General features: G+C 42.4%; 1 protein-coding gene across 4 annotated transcripts in view; it reads left to right on the top strand.

Annotated features, from left to right (window-relative positions):
- DAAM2 (dishevelled associated activator of morphogenesis 2) overlaps nt 1–21,619 on the top strand; it is a 245,122-nt gene that overhangs the window by 207,110 nt on the left and 16,393 nt on the right. For all 4 annotated transcript variants that reach the window (XM_068168667.1, XM_068168668.1, XM_068168665.1 and 1 more), the window contains 7 exons: nt 6,311–6,395; nt 7,930–8,036; nt 9,474–9,562; nt 10,340–10,508; nt 12,066–12,173; nt 14,062–14,122; nt 18,128–18,259. In XM_068168667.1, coding sequence (XP_068024768.1) covers nt 6,311–6,395; nt 7,930–8,036; nt 9,474–9,562; nt 10,340–10,508; nt 12,066–12,173; nt 14,062–14,122; nt 18,128–18,259 — 751 coding nt within the window. The remainder of the gene's footprint in view (nt 1–6,310; nt 6,396–7,929; nt 8,037–9,473; nt 9,563–10,339; nt 10,509–12,065; nt 12,174–14,061; nt 14,123–18,127; nt 18,260–21,619) is intronic.

Below are 21,619 nucleotides of genomic sequence, written 5' to 3'. Positions count from 1 at the left end.
AACCTGCAGAAGCAGAAAGCAAACTCTGACTACACAAAAATAGTTTAAAATGTGCATGTGGCAGTAGATAGATATGAACAGGCAGCTTTAGCAAATGTTGTGATTGTTAATTCAAACATCTATCAAAAAGAAGAAAAGGAACTTGTGCAGCATTTCAAACCAGAATACTAAAGGGACCAAGTATTTCTCTCACATAGCTGTGCCTTCTCAACAGAAGGACAGTGAGACTCGTGAATGTGTCCAGAGAAGGGCAATGAGGCTGGGCAGAGGCCTTGAGCACAAGCCCTATGAGGAGAGGCTGATGGAGGTGGGGTTGTTTAGCCTGGGGAAGAGGAGGCTCAGGGGAGACCTTATTGTTCTCTACAACTACCTGAAGGGTGGTTGTAGCCAGGAGGAGCTTGGTCTCTTCTCCCAGGCAACCAGCACCAGAGCAAGAGGACACAGTCTCAAGCTGCACCAGGGGAAGTTTAGGCTGGAGGTGAGGAGAAAGTTCTTGACAGAGAGAATTGTTAGCCATTGGAATGTGCTGCCCAGGGAGGTGGTGGAGTCACCATCCCTGGAGGTGTTCAAGAGGGGATTGGACGTGGCACTTGGTGCCATGGTTTAGTAGTCATGAGGAGTTGAGTGACAGGTTGGACTTGATGATCTTTGAGGTCTTTTCCAACCTTGTTGATTCTATGATTCTATGCTTCTAAACCCTTTCAGATCAGACATTGAGAGGGCAAGCTACTCATCCAATGTTGGTCTGAGTACTGCCTCTGCTGTGCCCCCAGTCCTCATGTGCCTTTCTGCCATGTAACAATACAGTGTCCACCCTTGTTTCAAGGCAGATTCTAAGCACTGTGATATTTTGTGGTAGAGATCATATCACAGCTCCTTGAACTCAGCAATTCAGTTCCTTAGTGTGCTGTCTTGAAAAAACACTAGGCAATAAAGAGAACCTCCTGGCTTCATGGAGAGATTTTCTGGTTTTAAGTTAAGGTCCACCACAAATGACTTTACCTGCTACTTTTGGTGTCATAAACCCCAAGGTTAATCTGAACATGTCAGTCAATGCCATCCTGTCTTTGATCACAAGTAGGAACCAGTAGGTAGGTTTCTGATAAATGATGAACCTCTGCCTCATCAGTATGTCACTGTAATTTGAAGTTTCCCCATTTTGGCCCTGTTTTGCTCTGCTTGGCTCAGAAAGACAGCCATCCCCAGATCTTTCTTGGTAGGAAACTGAGAGTATTGGGATACAAAGCACATCAACCACTTGTGTGCTTTTGCTGATGGAGGAAAAAGAAAGCCTATTTCTCATGACATGTTGATATAATAGTCTAAGATACACCTGGAAAAATGTTCCAGCTGTTGCTCCCAAAAGGTTAAGACACTGTCTTCACTGATGAGATAAATTGGCAGCTGAGGTAAGAGGATGTGAAGAGTGGCTGAATCTTTGTCTTCTGAGTGAACATGCAGTCAGACCAGGCTGATTTTTGAATGTTGCTTCTGAGAGCAGGGAAACATCTCTTTTCCCTGCCTTTATGGAGTAGTGACAATGACTATTCTCAAAATGTAGACATGTAAGATCTTGCAGTTTGTCAGTTCTACAGAGACTTAGGAGACCTCAGGAATTAAAGAAAGCTTATGTCCCAGTCACAAAATGTGGGAATGCATTGACTAGTAAATTGTGTGAAATGAGGTGTTGAGATGAAGAATTCTGAAGTCAGCAAAAGCCAAATTCTGCAGTCAGCAAAAGCCAAGATTTGAGTGAGCTGTACAAACTGGCTTTAGAGTGCAGCTATGTGTCTGTCACTCAGCGCCTCTCACTGTCACAGCTACTACTGTTGGCATCTCTTGGAAGCACTGTGGTTCAGTTGAATGGATGTGTGTGCCCTGTAATATTATCAGATGACAGGTGGAGTGGATTTTTTTCTCAGAACATTTAACCAGTGCTCAGGCTGTGATTTCCACTTGTTTTAAGCAGATGGATAGTTAAGTAATCTACCTGCAGTGACTCTTTTTGTTAAACATTGGTTTGAAGGTGAGATGTTCACAGAGGCAACAAATGGACAGATGGTTTCATGTGGACACATTAGCTATCACTATTTTAGCTAGTAGGATGATAATAAATTTAAATTTACCTCACAGGGAAATGCCACAGCAATGTGCTCAAAAAATAAGGCACTTGAGTAATAGTAGCCAGGTGGGGGTTGGTCTCTTCTCCCAGGCAACCAGCACCAGAACAAGAGAACAAAGTCTCAAGCTGCACCAGGGGAGGTTTAGGTTGGATGTAAGGAAGAAGTTCTTCCCAGACAGAGTGATTGGCCATTGGAATCTGCTGCCCAGGGAGGTGGTGGAGTCATCATCACTGGACATGTTTAAGAAGTGACTGGATGAGGCAGTTGGTGCCATGGTTTAGTTGATTAGATGGTGTTGGGTGATAGGTTGGACTTGAGATCTTGAAGGTCTTTTCTAACCTTATTTATTCTTATTCTAATTCTAGAAATAGAAAATGGCCCTGACACATGATAATCTGTTCCCTTCTCCAATGTAAATGGTAGAGGGGGCTTGTGATCCCTGTGGTATGGGAATGTAATGTAGCTGGAACAAAACTCTGGGTTCTCTGGTGGTAGGCAAGCATGTTTCATTCTTAAAAGCTAAGTACAATCCAAGAAATAAACACATGAAATAACTCACTTTTTCCTCTGACTGGGGGAGATGGTTAATTAGCAACAAGTATTCTGCTTTGATCCATGGGCAGGGAGGAATGAAAAGGGGAGGTTATTCTGAGTTAAATCAATGGGTATATTTAAGGAGGAAAAATGAGTGAGCATTGGACGTCTGTAAGGGAAGTTGATGTAAAACTGCAACATGTCTCCCAGGCATGTTCAGAGTCAGGCTGCTGGCTTTCTCCAAGAGGACAAAACAATAAACCACTTGATGTCTGCAAGTGAAGCTGGTGTTAAATCAGCCGAGGTGTCCTGGGGAGATTAGTGATGAATTACTCTGCAGAGTCAATAGAGATTGTTTATGAAGCCAGAGGGGATTGAGGGAGGCAGGATAAGTACCATATCAGAAGTTATTTGGTACTTGTTGAGCTTTAACATTGCTTGAAGATGACTCAAGCAGTTGGACTTCCATATGTTGCCACCAGATGTATGGGTGAGGGAAGAAGAAGGGAGTATTCTCCCTGAAGATCCTTTTCCTTCCTCCTCTGACCAGTGTCAGGCTGCTGTAGAACAAAAGCAGTCAGTATCTGTGCTATGAATGCTGCAGATGAGGAAAATGGGCACTGTGTTTTCTTCTGGTCCTGTTTACTTCCTGAGTTCTTATGCCAGGATCTGTGATTTGGTGAAATGTTAGGCAGAGAGAGCACAGCTTGAATCATATGCTGTTCTGAATTGAGTTGTCCCCAGCAGCTGGAGGAAGACTGCAAAGCTTGTAAGAAAGTCATTGCAATTTCCAATAGATGCTGAAATGTAATTTCTGTAATATAAATTTTTGGTCCATAATTCCACTTTAATTTGCTGTCTGTCCTATAGGAGTTTTAGGCTCTGAGAGATGACTCTCTATTCACTTCTAAATTGAAAGATTTGTATGCATCTGCTTTAGGTTCCACTTTAATCAGTTCACCTGTTTCTGTTTAAAAGCAGCACATCTGTTTCACGTTACTGCTGACCATCTTTAAGATCTACTGCATGGCTGGGTATAAGTTTTGAAGAATCACTTGATTAACAGTTATTTGGCCAGTTATTCAGCCAATGTTTAAGGTGGAAGATGCCTGTTTTGTGCTGTTGATGCTTACAGCTCTTGAGAGCTCTAACCCTAACCTTAAACCTGCCCCAGAAAAGGAACAAGACCACTTTTGAAGAGTAAGATTGTTTTGCTGCTGTTGTAATTGGATTGGTAATAATCTAGGATGCACACCTGCAGGCACTGTGACCCAGCTACAGGCCTGTAAGTGACTAAGTTAAACTGCTTCTCAGCAGGGGGCTGGCAAGCTTTATGCTTCTCTCTACTGTGGACTAAACCATTCAAGCCAGATGTTTTTCTGCTAATGGCAGGGCACAGAATCATCCAAGAAATCAAAGTGTTTGTATAACTGTCTGTCCTTGGGGCTCTCAATTATTTTTGAACAGAAGATGTTTTCAAGTGCATTTAGTGCTGATGAATGGCAGCAAACAGAGGAGCTTGGAGTCTGAAGTTCCCCAGGCTCCTGGACAGAAGAGCAGTAATACACACTACACTGTCTGCTGTATTGATATACCTTAAACCTGTCTGTTTGGTCCTGTTTATGAATTCTCAAATGCATACAGAGGTGTATGCACATGTAGTGAGGTGGTCAGTTATTGGCATGGAAAAAACATGAAAATTGTTTTAATTCTTTTTATCATACATGAAAGTAGCAATAAACCCACTCCCACCCCCCTGCTGTTCATGGGCTGGTTTATTCTGTCCCCTCTGACAGGCTGTGCCTGTGTTACAAGGCAGAGCTAACCTGCAGATTCCAGATTCTAGAAAATGTAAAGATGCTCTCTAAAGGGAAAATTAAACAAAAGCAAAACCACAACCGACGAAATGTAGCACTTTAAAAACTGTAGGCACCAAATTGTCTAAGCGTGTGTATTTGTGTCTGCTGGGAGCCAGGCCCACACCCACCAACGTGCTACTCAGCCCTCATGTGGTCGCAGGGTTTGATCAGTTCAGGGTCACAGAACCATGGACTTTACAATTCATGAGTATTAAAGCCAAAAGAAACCTTTTGGTTTTCTCATTGAGACTGTAGAACTTTATGCAGAACCCCATGTACTGAGGTTTGTTGTTTTGATCCCAAGTCAAACTGATGACCTAAAGTAAAATGCTTCCAACCTTTTAATTTTAAAGCTTCTAATCCTTATATCTCAGCCAAGTAAGGCCCAATTATGCAGCTTTTCTGGAAATTCAGTAGTTTTATCTCTAGCTGGTATCAGTTTGCCCTCCTTTTCAAATGCAGACATGATGAGGGGCCAGGAATGGAGTGAGAGCAAGTAGTTCAGAGGTGTAATATTTAGAAGCTTTTGAATGTCTGCTGATTCATATTTTAGTTTCCAGCTGTTGGTTATATTGGGCAATATTAAAATGTTTAAAGTTTCTTAGATTTAGCAATCTTTCCTGTCTGTAAAAACAAAGCTCACTCTTTTACTGAGTTCCAAATGGCAATATAATGTGGAATATCAACATGGAATTTCTTAGTACTGAAGACAAAAACATTCTGCTTCAAGCACCAGCTTCTCATTTATATTTGCATTTTCTCTTTCTGCTGTTAATTAGGTTGGAAGGTCCATGGAGACTGCAGACTTCACTCCTTAAATATGTCTTTATACATTTTCCTGTTTCAGTCCCCAAACTGAGATTTTCTTGTGTATGTGGTTTCCTTTACGGTTCATTTGGTCCTCTCCTCCTCTCCTCAAATGACTGATGAGGGTGTCATGAGGTGGTGGTGGTGGGGTAGAATTTGTCACTGTGTGCATTTCTTTGTTGACATCTGCACTGCAAACCACCAAGATCATTTCATGCAATCTATCAAACAGCCTCTCAAAAATCACAAATTTTGACTTCTCCTGATCTTCCTTGGACTTCAGATGGAGACCTTGAGAGGTTTATTAATTGATTTTGAATTGTTTTGTTGTAACTGGTGGCCCCTTCTCATTGCACAGAGATGGGCAGGGGTAGGCAGGAAGGGGAGTGTAATAGCTTATGTAATGCTATAAGCTCTTGTTTTCAGAGCTTATTTCATGTTGGATATGAAACATGAACACATAGATGCTGTCAATTCTTTCTTCAGCTGAGACTGCTGACAAACTGAACTTACCTAGCAGAACCAGTCACCTTGTTAAAAAAAGCCAACAAACCTGTTCTCAGATCTGTAAAGGAGAGATCAGTCCCATTACTTGTTACTCTGGGAGGTGCTTTAATTTTCACAAGCCAGGATGTTACACGGGCTCACAGTTATTTAGAAGTCACATGGATTTGAGGTATTTTGCTATAGCAAAAGAGAGGCTTTGATATAAGGGAAGGTGGAAGCACTTTTTGGTGTGTAAGCATGTCTATCAACATTTACTTTTTAATGCATGTTTGATTAGCTAAAGAGGATAAAAATACATGATCTATAAAATCTCTGCCTTTGGCAGTTCATCTTAGTGAATAATCTAGAATAGCAGCTTCATAGTAGAGCTGCCCATGGTTCTTTTGTTACTTGTTAGTGCAGCTTTTCAAGCTGCCTAATTTCTAAATTGTCATTCACTTAAGTGTTACACTAATGGTACAATATTGATACTGTTGAAAGGCTGAAGCTGTCTAATGAAGAAATCAGACAAGCAATCTTGAAGATGGATGAACAAGAAGACCTAGCAAAAGATATGCTTGAGCAGGTGAGAAAGATTATGGTCAGATCTTAAGTTCTTCACTGTTTTCTTTTCACCTAAAATAAGTGAATATGTGTCTGGGTTGTGCCGGTATGTCTGGAGAGCTGAACTTGGTCCTGTCATGTTGTGAAGCTGCACCTAGGAGCATGAGCAAAGTATTTTTCCCGGTGTTGTCAGATATACCTCTGTCATGTAACTCTATTCCTATGCTGATTTCACAACAGTTTTCTCTTCTTGCAAAATGTGCATGTTTAGAGTTGGTAATGAGGTTTCCTTTCATGTCTTCTCACCTGTGACTTTCCTGTAATTTTTCCCACCTCTTCTTTATATTTCTGATATGTTCTTCTTTTCTTTTTTTTCTTTTTGTTTTCTTAACTTCCTTCTCTGCTTGTATTTCCATTAGGAAATGCTACGAACCAGGCCATGTAGGTCAGTAGTTAGAGAATCATGACTAGAGGGTTCTCACATTCTAACAAGAAGAGTTAGAAAAGGAGTCATGGACTTTTGTCCCCTGCAGTTGGTTTACTGTGTAGCTTGCGAGGAAAAAAACAATTAAACCACCATTGTCCAATTCCCCTCATTTTCAGAGGGTGAGAGATGATGCTTTGACCAATGACACATATGATAAAGTTCCTTAGCAATGTGCAAGATGTTTTAGTTCTGAATTGCCTGACAAATTCTGTGTGTGCAGTTACAATATTTGATCATGTACAAAAAGGTTTTTCTATGGAAATTTATAGCCTACTTCTGATGTTATCTGAAAGCTCACAGCTGCTCTAGAACTCCCTGCAAGCTTCTGCTGCTCCACATCTTTGAATATTGCATTTGGGGCGAGTAGTAAAGTGGTAAAAAAGTAAATGCTTAATATACCTTGTGGGCACTTTTTGTGAGTGTGCACTCAGGCTCTGTGCATTGCAGTATTTATAACCATAATAAATCACAGCTACCATCAGGTAAGTAAAAAAAAAAAGTCAAAAGCTTTTAAGGTCAGCATGTGAACAGCAGCCAGTGTCAAATACATATCAAGTTGCTTGGTTATTGTTTATTGTTTCAGCAGTGTAGGGCAGACCCAAGAGAGAGATAGATGAGCCTGTGTGTGTGCTATAGTATGGGCATTGTGGATATTTCACACTGAGTGGGACACATCCCGCTCTTGTTTGCACCATTGTTAACTCCAAGTACTGCTGTGGGAATCAAAGTTCTCTCTGTGCTTCCCCTTGGGTAAATTGGTCCAGCACTTGGCCTTTAGGATTTAGCAATAGGAAGTTCCCCATAGAATTAAAAAGTTAATCTAATGGGGTCAGTGAAGGATAAAGGTGGAACCACAAGCAAAGCTTTTAAAAAGGTCAGTTTTGTGGCCACAGCTGCACTTTTTTGAGGTTAGGATCACACAGCTGAGTCAATGTAATGCTTTCTCATGTTAGCAAAGAAAACTGAGGTCCTTCTTTCTCTCTGTCACAGTTTGTTTGTGCCTCTCTGTTGCTGTCTCCTTTTCCTTGGATCTCTCATCTTGGTATGTGATTTGTGTCTCCTACTCTAGCTGCTCAAGTTTGTTCCTGAAAAGAGTGATACTGACCTGTTGGAGGAGCATAAGCATGAAATTGAGCGCATGGCCCGAGCAGATCGATTCCTCTTTGAAATGAGCAGGTCTGTTTGATACACCATGGTAAAGTGCATAGCAGGGGTGCTTCTTGGAAGCAGCTGTAATTATTATGAAAATGGATCACCTGAAATTGAGGGAAGTGTGCAAGAGATTGTGGATCAGCCTTATACCCTGCATTTCCCAGAAGCCCACAAATGTTACAAATGTTTCTGTCCATTACACAAAGTTTTTGTTGATGATAGCCCTCTTTACGCTTCCACTTAAGGCCCAATCCCCTGATGACGTGCAGAAATCTGCCTCCTCTGTCTAAACTTGTTCACACAAAATGGACTTCAGACCCAACTATCAGATGAAGTGCAGCTGCAGGTGTGGTGGTTTGAGCCTTAGATAGGATTTAAGAGCTCAGCTGGGGTGAGGGGGGCAAGACTGAGAATCCCTCCCCTGCTTCTCCCTCCCCTCCTTCCTCTAAGAAAAGAAAAAAATGAAAGAAAGGGGGATAAGGGAAAAAAAAAAAAAAAAGGAGGAGGTGAATCTACCAACAAATAATTTGGAGTTGGTTTGGAAACAGAGAGGTAGAATTTTCTTTGAAATATATATATATATAAAATATAACAGGAAAGGTTCACAAGGGGTAAGGAACAAGGATGGATAGGGAGAATATATATACAAAGCAGTATATACCAACAGTGCTTTAAAGATGCAGCGGGGACAAAGGCCAGTCCTGACCACATGGCAGAGAGCCAGGAAATGAGCAGCAACTCTCTGAGTCCTTTCGTCTCGGAGAGGCAAAAGTAAAAGAGAGCAAATGGCTGCAGTGTCTTCCTTTTTATAGGCTTGCTGGACAGGGAGGGGGAGTGGAACAGAGTAACTCAATTTCCCAGGGGAAAACCCCCTCCGGGGAGAGCAGAACTCTCACAACCCCTCCACCCCACTTTCAGGATGGGCATAACACAGGAGGTCAAGATTTCATAGAGCCCTTTTTTCTGTTCAGTTATCCTATCTCCTAACTTTCTCACTTCTTTTTTGTTCCAGCTTGGCTACACCCCCAATCAGTATTAACATCTTGCTCTGCTAATTGAGATGCAGTTGGCATCTCCTGGAGTCACCATCCCCTGGAGATGTTAAAAAATTATGTAGGCATGTCATTTTGAGACATGGTTTTATGCGCATGGTGGAGTTGGGTTGACGAATGGACTTGGGTTGACGATTGGACTTGATGATCCTAGTGGTCTTTTCCAACCTTAATGATCTTATGATTCTAAAAGAAATTATCTATTTTAGTTGTGATCAAAACATGCTCTGAGGACCTTCATTTTCAAGGTCTGTTATGTTGTGGTATGTTCAAACTATGTTTGTAATCCCATCCATAGGCTTTATGGTACTCAACATCCAACTGTTACATTTATATAGGAAGCATACTGGCCCTGGGCTTCAAGATATAGCTCTGGTTCAGTGTTGCCTTTCCTCTACCCTTCACACAGGATTGACCACTATCAACAGCGACTCCAAGCATTATTCTTTAAGAAAAAATTTCCAGAGAGACTGGCAGAAGCAAAACCAAAAGTGGAAGGTATGCTTGAAGCTTTTGCTGAGAATTGGGTCAAGGGGCAAGGAAGATCAAGAGAGGCTTGTCTTCAAAGGAGGTGTGTTTACAGTGTGTGCTGTGGTCGTGGAGCCAGTGAGTCCAAGGCATGTCATGTGCTAAGAAATGAATTCTGTCAGACACCCTTCTTGCACCCATTGACTTAATAAAGTAAGTTTCATGATATTGTTACATTGCAAATATGACCTGACAGATGTGCTACCAGGCTATGCTGAGATGCCACAAGCTTTCATGGCATTTCTGTGCAGGTCAGGCTTACCTTCTCACCCTCATGTCCTTGCATCTTACCTATCCATGAGGCAGTTAGAATAGATGCCTCAAGACAGTGTTATTCTGGAAATGTGTAACTTATAAGGAGGGGAGAGATCCATGGCTTCTGTGTCATATCCATGGTTATTGCAGAGAAGTGAATGTATTCTACTCTAAAGTTTTCAGATGAGTTTAAGCCTTCTCTATTTTTACTGGCTGTTTTTAAAGTGTGAAGTCCAGGAGAATAGCCTTGGTCCTAGGTTCAGAGGAGCATCCTTACAGGCTAGATGTAGTGCATCCAGTTGTCCTTGTTCTAAGCATGTCAACGTGGGAAGGACAGTACACACACAAACTGTGTTGCAACATTTACTGGGCAATAGTCAGCTAAGTATTTTAGGGTAGTTCAAATTAAGGGCCCAAGCATGTTAGAAACAGCCACTCTGCAATAACCTGTTAAATTATTTTTTTAAGCTTTTTTTTTTTTCCCCTTTCCAGCCATTCTTCTGGCATCCAAAGAACTCATTCGAAGCAAGCGTTTGAGGCAGCTCCTGGAGGTAGTTCTGGCCTTTGGGAATTACATGAACAAGGGTCAAAGAGGAAGTGCTTATGGCTTTAAAGTTTCCAGCCTGAACAAAATTGCAGACACCAAATCCAGCATAGACAGGTAGGCCAGAAGGCCATAAATGAGTTGGTTACTGTGTTGCTGCATCTCATATTATAGTGATGAAAGTGGGGGTTGTTTAGTTTTAGCTCTATAGACCATTTAAAATAATGTCTTGTTTATCATTTAAGTAGTGATCTTCACTGTGAAAGATCCTGCAGTGCTCAAATTCTGCTTTTTCTTTGGATAATGCATGTTGGTGGTTGCATTGTGTTTCTCAACACTATGGAAAGATGATCAAATTTAGGATTTCACAAATAACCAAAATAAGTTTGGGAAGAGGAAGGATTTCTATAGAATTTGCTCTTTATACCAAAATTGTATGACCATGGTTTTGCAAAAATGGAAAAGAAAAAAAACTGAGAAAGCACAAAACCACTCTGACCACAGTTTTATGTCTCCTGAGAAACATGGCATATGTTTGTGATGCAGGACTGTCATAAACTGACTCTCTACCTACACTAGTAATGGAACCACAAAGAATTTCTCAGAGAGACTGAGCCTGGTTGTGGCTAGAGCAATTAAGGTTTTGAGAAGGAGGAGCACATTTGTGGTCATTATGATATCCATATTTATGGACATGGGCTGCAGGTCATTGTAGTGCCAGCCCATGTTTTGCCCCACATCCCCATACTGTTTCTGGATATTAATTCATCTGTGACTGTGTAGAGAATACAACTTTTGGGCTCCAGTACTGCTAAGGTTTTCCTTGGAGATCTCCCATACTGGTTTGCACTAACTCACACCTTCCTTGAATAGTAAGACCTGCTGAGGCCATGGTTGTGGTGAAACAACTTCAAGCTGTGACAGTATGAATATTGGCATTAACAAACCATGGGAAATTCACCCATACCTAACGGAGTTTGAACAAACAGAGAGTTGTTTTGACTGCCACAATGGCCTTTCCATATTCCAAGGCTAACACTTTTGTAGCTAATGTTGAACATTTTTAATTTTTTTTGCCTTAATGTAGCTTGGTTTGATTTTTCCATACATTAAATGTCCTCTTCAGGTTCTGTTTTCTCTAGTTCCTAGGGAGTGGTGCAACAATGGCCCTCTGCTGCCTTGCCTGTCACTTAACCACATAGCACCCACCTCAAATAGCAGTTAAGGCTGTCTGTTCTCTCTACATGCAAAATTCCCTGGTGCAAAATTCATGTACTTTACAAATTTTCTTAAACATCTCACATACCTCCCATTTCAATCCACTCCTAAAGCTGCCATTGCATTTGTAGCAGGGGATTTGACCACTACTCAGATTTAGCTGTTTCATTATTGTAGGAGTTGTCTTTGTAGCGGTGGTGGAGTCACCATCACTGGAGGTTTTTAGGAAGAGATGGGGCACTTAGTGCCATGGTTTAGTTGATTAGATAGTGTCGGGTGATAGGTTGGACTCCATGGTCTCAAAGGTCTTTTCCAATGTGGTTAATTCTACTCTAATTCTACTCTCATTCTACTTTAATTCTCCAGACTTTAAGAACCTTTTAATCTTCTTAGTTAACTCTTAGGTTTTATCCACGTTGTTGATTGTTTGTTGGTGGTGTTTTGTTTTGTTTTTAGGAACATTACACTGTTGCACTACTTAATTATGATCTTTGAAAAGAATTATCCAGATATCCTAGATATTCAGTCTGAACTGCAACATCTTCCAGAAGCAGCAAAAGTCAAGTAAGTGCTGTTCTATTGCTTGGTCCCAGAGATGGAGTTCTCAGTGGCTTCTGTTAATTTAGTGATAAGCACTTTTTTTCATTGCAGTCTTCTAATCTCCTGGCCAGATCAAATGCCTTTGCTGACATCCTTGATGTTATTCCGATGTACATCAACAGAGAATTTTGGTCCGGAAACATTTGTAGATAACTAAATTGACAACTTTTCCTCAGATATGCCTCTATCTGGCTTATTTCTGAATCCGGCGTCATAGCTAGACTGGTTGTTGTTTGTAACTCACTCGCAATATTCTGTGGTTCTCCATCTAAGTCATGTGATGTTTTTTCCTCAATAAGTGAAGGGTTATTTCCAAGGCAGTCAGTTAGGCATGGAGGCTACAGTGAGACCTTTTCAGGAAGATCATTTAAAATTTTGCACAAATCAGTCTTTTACAGAGATATGGAAAGCATCATGCCTTCTGCACAAATTGCAGTCACATTTTTTACCACTTCTGTAGGTGTTTGTGATAAAAGAATGCACAAGGATCCCCCCAGATACTAACATTCCTTGTTAAAGCATTGTCCAAAAATAGCTTGAGGGGTTTGGAGCACAAACCCTATGAGGAGAGGCTGAGGGAGCTGGGGTTGCTTAGCCTGGAGAAGAGGAGGCTCAGAGGAGACCTTATTGCTCTCTACAACTGCCTGAAGGGAGGTTGTAGCCAGATGGGGGTTGGTCTCTTCTCCCAGGCAACCAGCACCAGAACAAGAGGACACAGTCTCAAGCTGTGCCAGGGGAGGTTTAGGCTGGATGTTAGGAAGAAGTTCTTCCCAGAAAGAGTGATTTACCATTGGAATGTGCTGCCCAGGGAGGTGGTGGAGTCACCACCACTGGAGGTGTTTAAGATGAGACTGGATGGGGTGCTTGGAGCCATGGTTTAGTTGATTAGATGGTGTTGGGTGATAGGTTGGATTCCATGATCTCAAAGGTCTTTTCCAACCTGGTTAATTCTATTCTATTTCTGTTCTTTTCTATTCTTTGCATAGTATTTGCTGAGCCATGAACTTTTGTGGAGGGAATTACTCCAGATAGTGAAAGACAAGTAAAAAATAAATGTAGATTCACACTTAGAGGCATTTACTAGCGCTTTAGTGGTGTTTTTGAGAGACAAACTGCTACTCACCAAATTTTTGGAGGAGATGTCTGCTGCCTCAGAAATAGGTACTACCGAGTTACCTGGAAATTATAAGTAGTTATTTTTTTTATCTATATACAGGTCCAAGAATAATCCTGTTGTTTGGATATGATGAGCAGAAATTCAGTACAACACTTGTTCTAATTAATACAACTGAGCATGTATTAAAATTAACAGTTGAGTGATGCACTCAGTTACAATGTAAACTTGCAAGGCAGAAATACAGTTGAAAAGAACAATGCTTGCACTGTGAGAAGAACAGAAATCATGTGTAAATGTGCTGTTAATGGGAAAATGGGAATTAGTAGTTAAATTGCTCAAGAGTCATATGCAGAGATAATCTGAGACCGCAGTAATGTGCACGCTTACGTGTCAGATGATTATCACAAATAGACCTTGTGGCATACGCTCCTTGCTAGAGGGTCAAGCTTAGCTTACAGGGCAGATGTTCTGAAGGCAACCCCCTCTTCCTAGAAAAATACAAATCTTCAGTGGAGACCACAAGTGAGAAGGGTCTGCCTTAACTTACATCTCATACAAAAAGCATCACAGAACACAGATCCCCTTCCCCTTATTTCGTATCATCTGGCATGGCTGGTGCCAGAGGCCAGATGCCAGACTTGATGGGCCAGTAGTCTGCACTGCTGTGCAGTTCCTGTATTTCTGTGTAACACTGCTCTTTTTGTTTTATCTGCTCTTCATCTGTCTCCTGTGCAGCCTGGTAGAGCTGGAGAAGGAAGTCAACAACATAAAGACTGGATTGAAAGCTGTTGAAGCCGTAAGTATCTGAAGATTTCCAGTGTGCCATGCTTAAAATATCTCACTCAGAATCAGGGGCACTATATATTTTATGATAAGAGAAAGTGGGCTTTCTTTTTTGTTCCTTCCCCTTCTGTTCCAAAATGCATTAACTAAGACAAAACAAATAAAAGCTCCTCATGTGGAGCTCCTGCTGATGATCTTTGCAGACTTAAGCCTAAAGAAAAGCTTATTTGGTCTCAGCCCAGAAAGCAGAAGGACAGTTTGGCAAATGGCAGGGACTGAAAGAAGAAATAAAAATCTTGCTCTTTCTTACTGGAGGCTGACTGGCTGGCTGCTGAACAAGTGTTTCACATGGCTTACCACAATTGAGAGACGGGACAGAGCTTGATGCAAGCAAAGTGTCTACTTTATTGTACAAAGTCTTTTCTTTATATAGGCTAACATAATCAAAAGCAACTTGTGATTGGTGATTAGATGTGTCCGTGCAACAGTTACAGATTCATGATTGGCTGCTGAGGAAATGCCAGGGAACACATATCCCTTGGCAAGGCTCAGACAGGTGTTAGACAAAAGACAAACAATCACACATCTTTTATCTAAGTTCAGCGAGAAGGCAAAAGACTCCATTGCAATGTTTACCAGCTCTTATTCTCAGCTCCTTGTGTGTCTCCCCTGAGCCACAATGGCCATTGGTAATCAGCTATGGCTCTTAGAGTAGAAGTAAACAGGTAGTGTACTGTTATATGCAACCCTAACTCACATATTTGCCACTTGCTTGTACATACCATTGTCATACATGTGTGTCTTTGAACAACACCATTTGTTTGCCTCCTCTTCTAAAAATGGCATCTACAAATACCCAACTCTCACAAGGGCTGATGTGAAGAATAGCAAGTTAGTGTTTGCACAGCAGTTGAAAAAGTAAAGTTCAAAGGCTAAGGTCACTCTGTTGTCTCTGTCCCTTCATGTCTCCCATCATAGGCACAGATAAACATACTCTGACCCTATGATCATTCTCTCATTCCACAAGTATAGTTACAAAGTCCTACGTACAGGCTGGTGCTGGCATCTCTTACCTGCTAGACATACTAAGGCAAGCATTGTGCTGAGACACATGGCAAAATTCCTCAGAATTGAAGAAGGCTCCTGTCATGTTTACCTGTTCTTTGCCCTTTCAGATAGAGTTTTATTAGTCACAGTTTTCAGTGTCCCTCTGTCTTCAGGATGTTTCACCTTTCAGTTTAGTGCAAGTAGAGTATTCCAGATGCGTTCTGCTGACTGCTGGCAAAGGGAACATTTGTTTGGAATTGCACTGGGTGATTTCTGTGCATGGATTACCTATCTACAAGGAACTAACACAGGACCCTCCACTATGAGGCAGGCAATGATGACTTAATTTCTTTTTATGTGTCCTGAGTTTGATTTGGCTCTAGGAATAGAGGAAGGGTTTCTTGTCCTGTCAGTGGCCCCCAGGCTGTCTGGCTGTCTCAAGCAGTCCATCATGTACTTAGCTAGTCATCCTCCTGGGAAAAACCCAAGCTTTCCAAACCTTATTTCTGGATTGTTGGGATAGGGAAGAATGCAGCAATGAGAAGAGAACTGCTGCATGTATGGAGTGCAGTGTTTATGAATTAAAAGTTCCTGTAAAGAAAAGGCTGATGTGAAGTTCATGACATGAAGAGAGGCCCAGTTTTGGCTGGGACAAGCAATTCCTCCTGTTGACATGTGAAAACCTACTTCTGTTTTACTTTCTGTGATTTGGCTATTTGTCCTTTTGCTTTTGCAGCCAATTTGCCTTCTCTTTCCCATACATGGGTTCCATGGACAACCTCTCCTTCCTACTCAACCACCATCTTAACTCCACAGTCTTCTCTCTGCCATGATATTTTTCATTGGGGCCTGCCAGCACCTCCCAGTTTGTTTCCTCAATTCATGGCTTTCTGGTGTGCAAAAAGCAGCACTATACCAACAATAGAAGATCACTGTCAGGTGGAAGGGGGAGGAGGGGAAGGTGTGATTCTTGATTCCATTCCAGTGTGTTCTCACCACAGCCTTGGCTCCAGTGACTGAGACATTTCTTCAAGGCCCCTTAAGAATAGAAAGCTAAAAATAGTTCCACAGCCAGATGTTCTTAAAGGTACTACTAAGTCTTTGCCTTCCCAGACTTACATCTTCCTTGTGAAAACAAGACATAATTGTTGTCAAGGCATGCATGCAACTGTTACCTGTTACTGTAGGATGCTAAGCTATTCTTTTTCCTCTCCAAACTGGGAAGTGAATTCTGTCAGTAGCGAAAACACTGCTATGGCTGGGTCATTTCATCTCTATAGAGAGCCAGAAGCCTCTATAGAGGGCACCAGGGGCACTGCTGGCTTCTGCCATTGTGCTGTTATGACCAGTGTAGACCATTTTTAGAAGATACAGGGGAGTTTCTTATTTGCTGCCATCACTCTGAGGCTGGTTAGATAGTCATGCTGGTTACTTGTGTGGGATTGTTTTATTTTGGAAACATTATTCTTCAGGGAAGGACTGCATTTGAAACTCAATTTAATTTCACTTTGAACAACATCACTCTCCAGTAATAGCCCCAAATGCCAATAGCTTTCAGCAGTGAGTATGATGACAGGCTGTTATATTTACCTGCTTAGGGAGAGGTTTTAACAACTTTCAGCTAAAATTAGCTTAAAGATTAGAATGAGTGACTGAAAAAGCTATGCATAATTCTTACAAGCATGTGAAGTGCCATGCTCTGTACTTGTAATGTCCAATTCAAAGTGATAGGAACATGGAGACAATTTACTGCAAAGTGATGTAATAGAGTAGTGCTCCTGGGACCATCCCTTATGATGTGGTAGAAAACCCAGTGGAGACAAGGATATAGTATGAAGCAGAGGAAGTAGCAGGTCTTTAATGTGGACTTTTCTCTGGCCACCTACTAATTGCTTTTCCTGCACCTTTTCTGCCTTGTGATCTTTGCTTGTAGTGGTTATATTCTCTTTCCAGCTCACATCAGAGCAAAAGAAATATCACATCTGATTTTAGGTTGTTGATGGCCAAAGTCATTCTTTACTCCCCGTGGAGCAAATCCCAAGATGTTTCTCAGCATAGATGCTTTCAAACCTACCCATTTGGCTCTGTGAAACAGTATTTTGATGATCAGTAACAGAGAGCACCAAAGATGCATGTAGCTGGAGTTGCAGCCAGCACAAAAATATTTTTTCCAAAGGGAACAGAGGGTCAGATTGTAACTTGACCTACTGTTTCATGCTGCTTTCCCTACAGAGAAAGTAAATCTTTATCATTTCCACTGATTATTCAGCTGAGTATCAAGATGAGGCCCAAGTAACGATTTCATTGGCCCCATGAGACTGTCAACAGTACACAAACCAAGCTCAGACATGGGAGACTATTGCTGTAACTTAGTCACTTTGAGGAGCTTTGTAGCTCCTTCTGTGCCACAGGCGTGGTGAATGGAATAAAGGAAGAGATGGCATGGGTGATCTTGGCTTAAAACTGAAAAACATCAGCCAGAAAGAAATAATCTTACTTTTTTTAAATTTTAATTTCTGTAGACTATGGATAAATAGAGCTTAGTTGCCTGTGGTGTTATGCCTTTGTCTTAAAATGGTTTTTTATTGTTTGTTTGTTTTGGGTTGGTTGGTTTTTTTCCCATAAATAGTCTTATTGCAATAGTCTTCTTGGTTTATAACTGTGACTTTGCTAAAGTTGCTTGAGAAACTCAACATTATGGGTTTCTTAGGAGTGGTAGCTGTTTGAGCATAATGGGAACTGTAACTAAGGCCTTCCTTTGTCTCACCTTAACCTCCCTCTCCTGCTGCAAAGGCAAAAACCATGGCTTAGTGAGGAAATGGTTTGTGAGTTACATCTCTGGATGAGTGTGTGGCGTAGGAGCAGAGCATGCTCTGCACTGAGTGAAATAGATGGGTTTCTCTGTTCCCTTTTGTGTCAGCAGGGAGTTTTTTGATGCTTACCTGTCTATATCTTACTTCCTTTTCTTCAGGAGCTGGATTATCAAAAGAGACGTATGCGGGAATCAGGGGACAGGTTTGTTCCAGTCATGAGTGATTTCATCACGGTGGCCAGTTTCAGCTTCTCAGAATTAGAAGACCTTCTTAATGAAGCTAGAGACAAGGTAAGAATATCTTTTGAAGTGTTTGGGGTTTCACTGGTTCAGTCAAAAGCCTGAATCAAAATAGAAGCAGCAATTTCAGATACTGGGACTGTGGTGAAATGTTGAGTTGCTGGAATGTGTCCAGACAAGAACAAAAAAGCTGGGGAGGGGTTTGGAGCACAGACCTATGAGGAGAGGCTGAGGGAGCTGGGGTTGCTTAGCCTGGAGAAGAGGAGTCTCAAGGGAGACCTCATTGCTCTCTACAACTACCTGAAGAGAGGCTGTAGCCAGGTGGGGGTTGGTCTCTTCTCCCAGGCAACCAGCACCAGAACAAGAGGACACAGTCTCAAGCTGTGGCACCCCTCTCTATTATATTTCAAAAGTCATGGCAATCTGGTGAAGTCCCCACAGACTGGAAAAGGGGAAACATTGCCCCCATCTTCAAAAAGGGTAAGAAGGAGGAACCAGGGAACTACAGGCCAGTCAGTCTCACCTCTGTGCCTGGGAAGATCATGGAGCAGATCCTCCTGGAGTCACTACTCGCTCAAAAGAAAAGTGAAGAGGTGATTGGGAGCAGTCAGCATGGCTTTGCCAAGGGCAAATCCTGCCTGACCAACCTGGTGGCCTTCTATGAGCAGGTGACAAAATTAATAGATGAGGGGCGAGCAACTGATGTCATTTACCTGGACCTGAGCAAAGCCTTCGACACTGTCCCACACCACATCCTGGTCTCCAAACTGGTGACACATGGGTTTGATGGGTGGACCACTAGATGGATAAGGAACTGGCTTGATGGCCGCACCCAAAGAGTGGCTGTCAATGGCTCCATGTCCCAGTGGAGGCCAGTGACAAGCAGAGTCCCTCAGGGATCAGTCCTGGGACCTGTCTTATTCAACATCTTTGTGGGTGACATGGACAGTGGCATTGAGTGCACCCTCAGCAAGTTTGCTGATGACACCAAGCTGTGTGGTGCAGCAGACACGCTGGAGGGAAGGGAGGCCATCCAGAGGGACCTTGACAGGCTGGAAAGGTGGGCACAAGCCACCCTCATGAGATTCAACAAGACCAATTGCAGGGTCCTGCATCTGGGTCGAGGCAATCCCAGGCACAAATCCAGGCTGGGCAGTGACTGGCTGGAAAGTAGCCCTGAGGAGAGAGACTTGGGGGTGCTGGTGGACAAAAAGGCTCTCAATGTGCACTTGCAGCCCGCAAAGCCAATCAGATCCTGGGCTGCATCAGGAGAAGTGTGGCTAGCAGGATCGAGGGAGGTGATCCTTCCCCTCTACTCAGCCCTGGTGAGACCCCACCTGGAGTACTGTGTCCAGTTCTGGAGCCCCTATTACAAGAGGGATATGGAGGTGCTGGAACGTGTCCAGAGAGGGGCCAGGAGGATGATCAGAGGGCTGGAGCACCTCTCCTATGAGGACAGACTGAAGGAGTTGGGGCTGTTCAGTCTGCAGAAGAGAAGGCTCCGAGGTGACCTCATTGTGGCCTTCCAGTATCTGAAGGGGGCCTACAGGAAGGCTGGGGAAGGACTTTTCAGGATCTCAGGTAGTGATAGGACTAGGGGAAATGGAATGAAACTGGAGGTGGGGAGATTCAGGCTGGATGTGAGGAGGAGGTTCTTCACCATGAGAGTGGTGAAACCCTGGAATGGGTTGTCCAGGGAGGTGGTCGAGGCCCCGTCCCTGGGGGTGTTTAAGAGCAGGCTGGATGAGGCTCTGTCCAGCCTGATCTAGTGTGGGGTGTCCCTGCCCATGGCAGGGGAGTTGGAACTAGATGATCCTTGTGGTCCCTTCCAACCCTGAATGAAACTGTGAAACTATGAAACTATAAGCTGTGCCAGGGGAGGTTTAAGCTGGATGTTAGGAAGAAGTTCTTCACAGAAAGAGTGATTGGCCATTCAAATGGTCTGCCCACGGAGGTGGTGGAGTCACCAACACTGGAGATGCTTAGGAAGAGACTGAATGTGGCACTTGGTGCCATGGTTTAGTTGATTAGATGTTGCTGGGTGATAGGTTGGACTTGATGATCTCAAAGGTCTTTTCCAACCTGGTTATTTCTATTCTATTCTATTCTATTCTATTCTATTCTATTCTATTCTATTCTATTCTATTCTATTCTATTCTATTCTATGTAATTAGTTTCTTACTTTCCTTACTTGATCTACAGCCATTTAGAATATATTTTTTAAGATTAAAAAAAGGTTCAATGCCCACTCATTGCTAATCTTCTTTAACATTATTCATGTGTGGCATATAATTATGATGGCTTTGTTTCTACCAAGATACCACGCCATGCCATGGTATTGGGGGGTCTGCCTTTAAAGCAATTTCTCAAAATTAAGTCCTTTGATAATTAGTGATAGTGACCTCTTGTCTCTTACTCTCTTCTTCTGACTTCATTCTACTCTGCTTATTTCTTTCCTTTACAAATGCACCTCTGGGTACTTTGGTAGCCCTGAATACCCAATATTTTCCACTTATGCTTCTCTGCTACTTCTTGTGTTTCATTATAAATGTAGAAAACCCAAACATGCAGGATTTGTCCAATGTTCTTGGATCCTTCTTACACAGCCATAACCATGCACATGTTACTCTTCAGATGCTGCTGTTATCATTTTGTCCTTTCACTGTCTGCATCTCTATTACCAGATTTGTACTGCTAAGGAGTCTCTTGCTCTTTGTTGATGATTGAAGTCTGGCACTAATCCCTCTTGTCCCTCAGCTGAATGAGGAGGAATTTATATGAAAAGATCATAAGCATATGAAAATGTTTAGAGAAGAGCAATTCCTAAAGTAAGCAATATGTAATGGCAAATCTGCCCTTGTTGGCTGGCATGTTAAGAGTGCTTGGCTTTATAAAGCAAAAGCGTTATTTCTTTTGGACTGAATTGTTTCCACCTCTGGTGTCGGTCCCTGTAGCATTGAGGGATCTATTGCATTATTAATGAAACCTGTGCTGTTGGATTGGTAGGCCTTAGATTTTGAAGTATAGGCAAAATACAGGCTGAGGATCTAAGCATGTGAGAATCCTTACTCATCCAGGTGCTATGCAGTAGTGTCATTCTGTCATTCAAAAGCATCTCTTTGTTTTGGAGATCACAGAATCACCAAGGTTGGAAGAGACCTCAAAGATCATCAAGTCCAACCTGTCACCACAGACCTTATGACTAAACCATGGCACCAAGTGCCACATTTAGACCCCTCTTGAACACCTCCAGGGATGGTGACTCCACCGCCTCCCTGGACAGCCCATTCCAATGGCTAATGACTCTCTTGGTGAAGAACTTTCTCCTCACCTCCAGCCTAAACTTCCCCTGGTGCAGGTTGAGACTGTGTCCTCTTGTTCTGGTGCTGGTTGCCTGGGAGAAGAGAACAA

Source organism: Melanerpes formicivorus, unplaced genomic scaffold (genome assembly GCF_026170545.1).
Source record: "Melanerpes formicivorus ecotype bairdi unplaced genomic scaffold, bMelFor1.0.p_v2 SCAF_151, whole genome shotgun sequence".
Taxonomy (NCBI): domain Eukaryota; kingdom Metazoa; phylum Chordata; class Aves; order Piciformes; family Picidae; genus Melanerpes; species Melanerpes formicivorus.
This window is presented reverse-complemented; position numbering and strand designations above follow the sequence as displayed.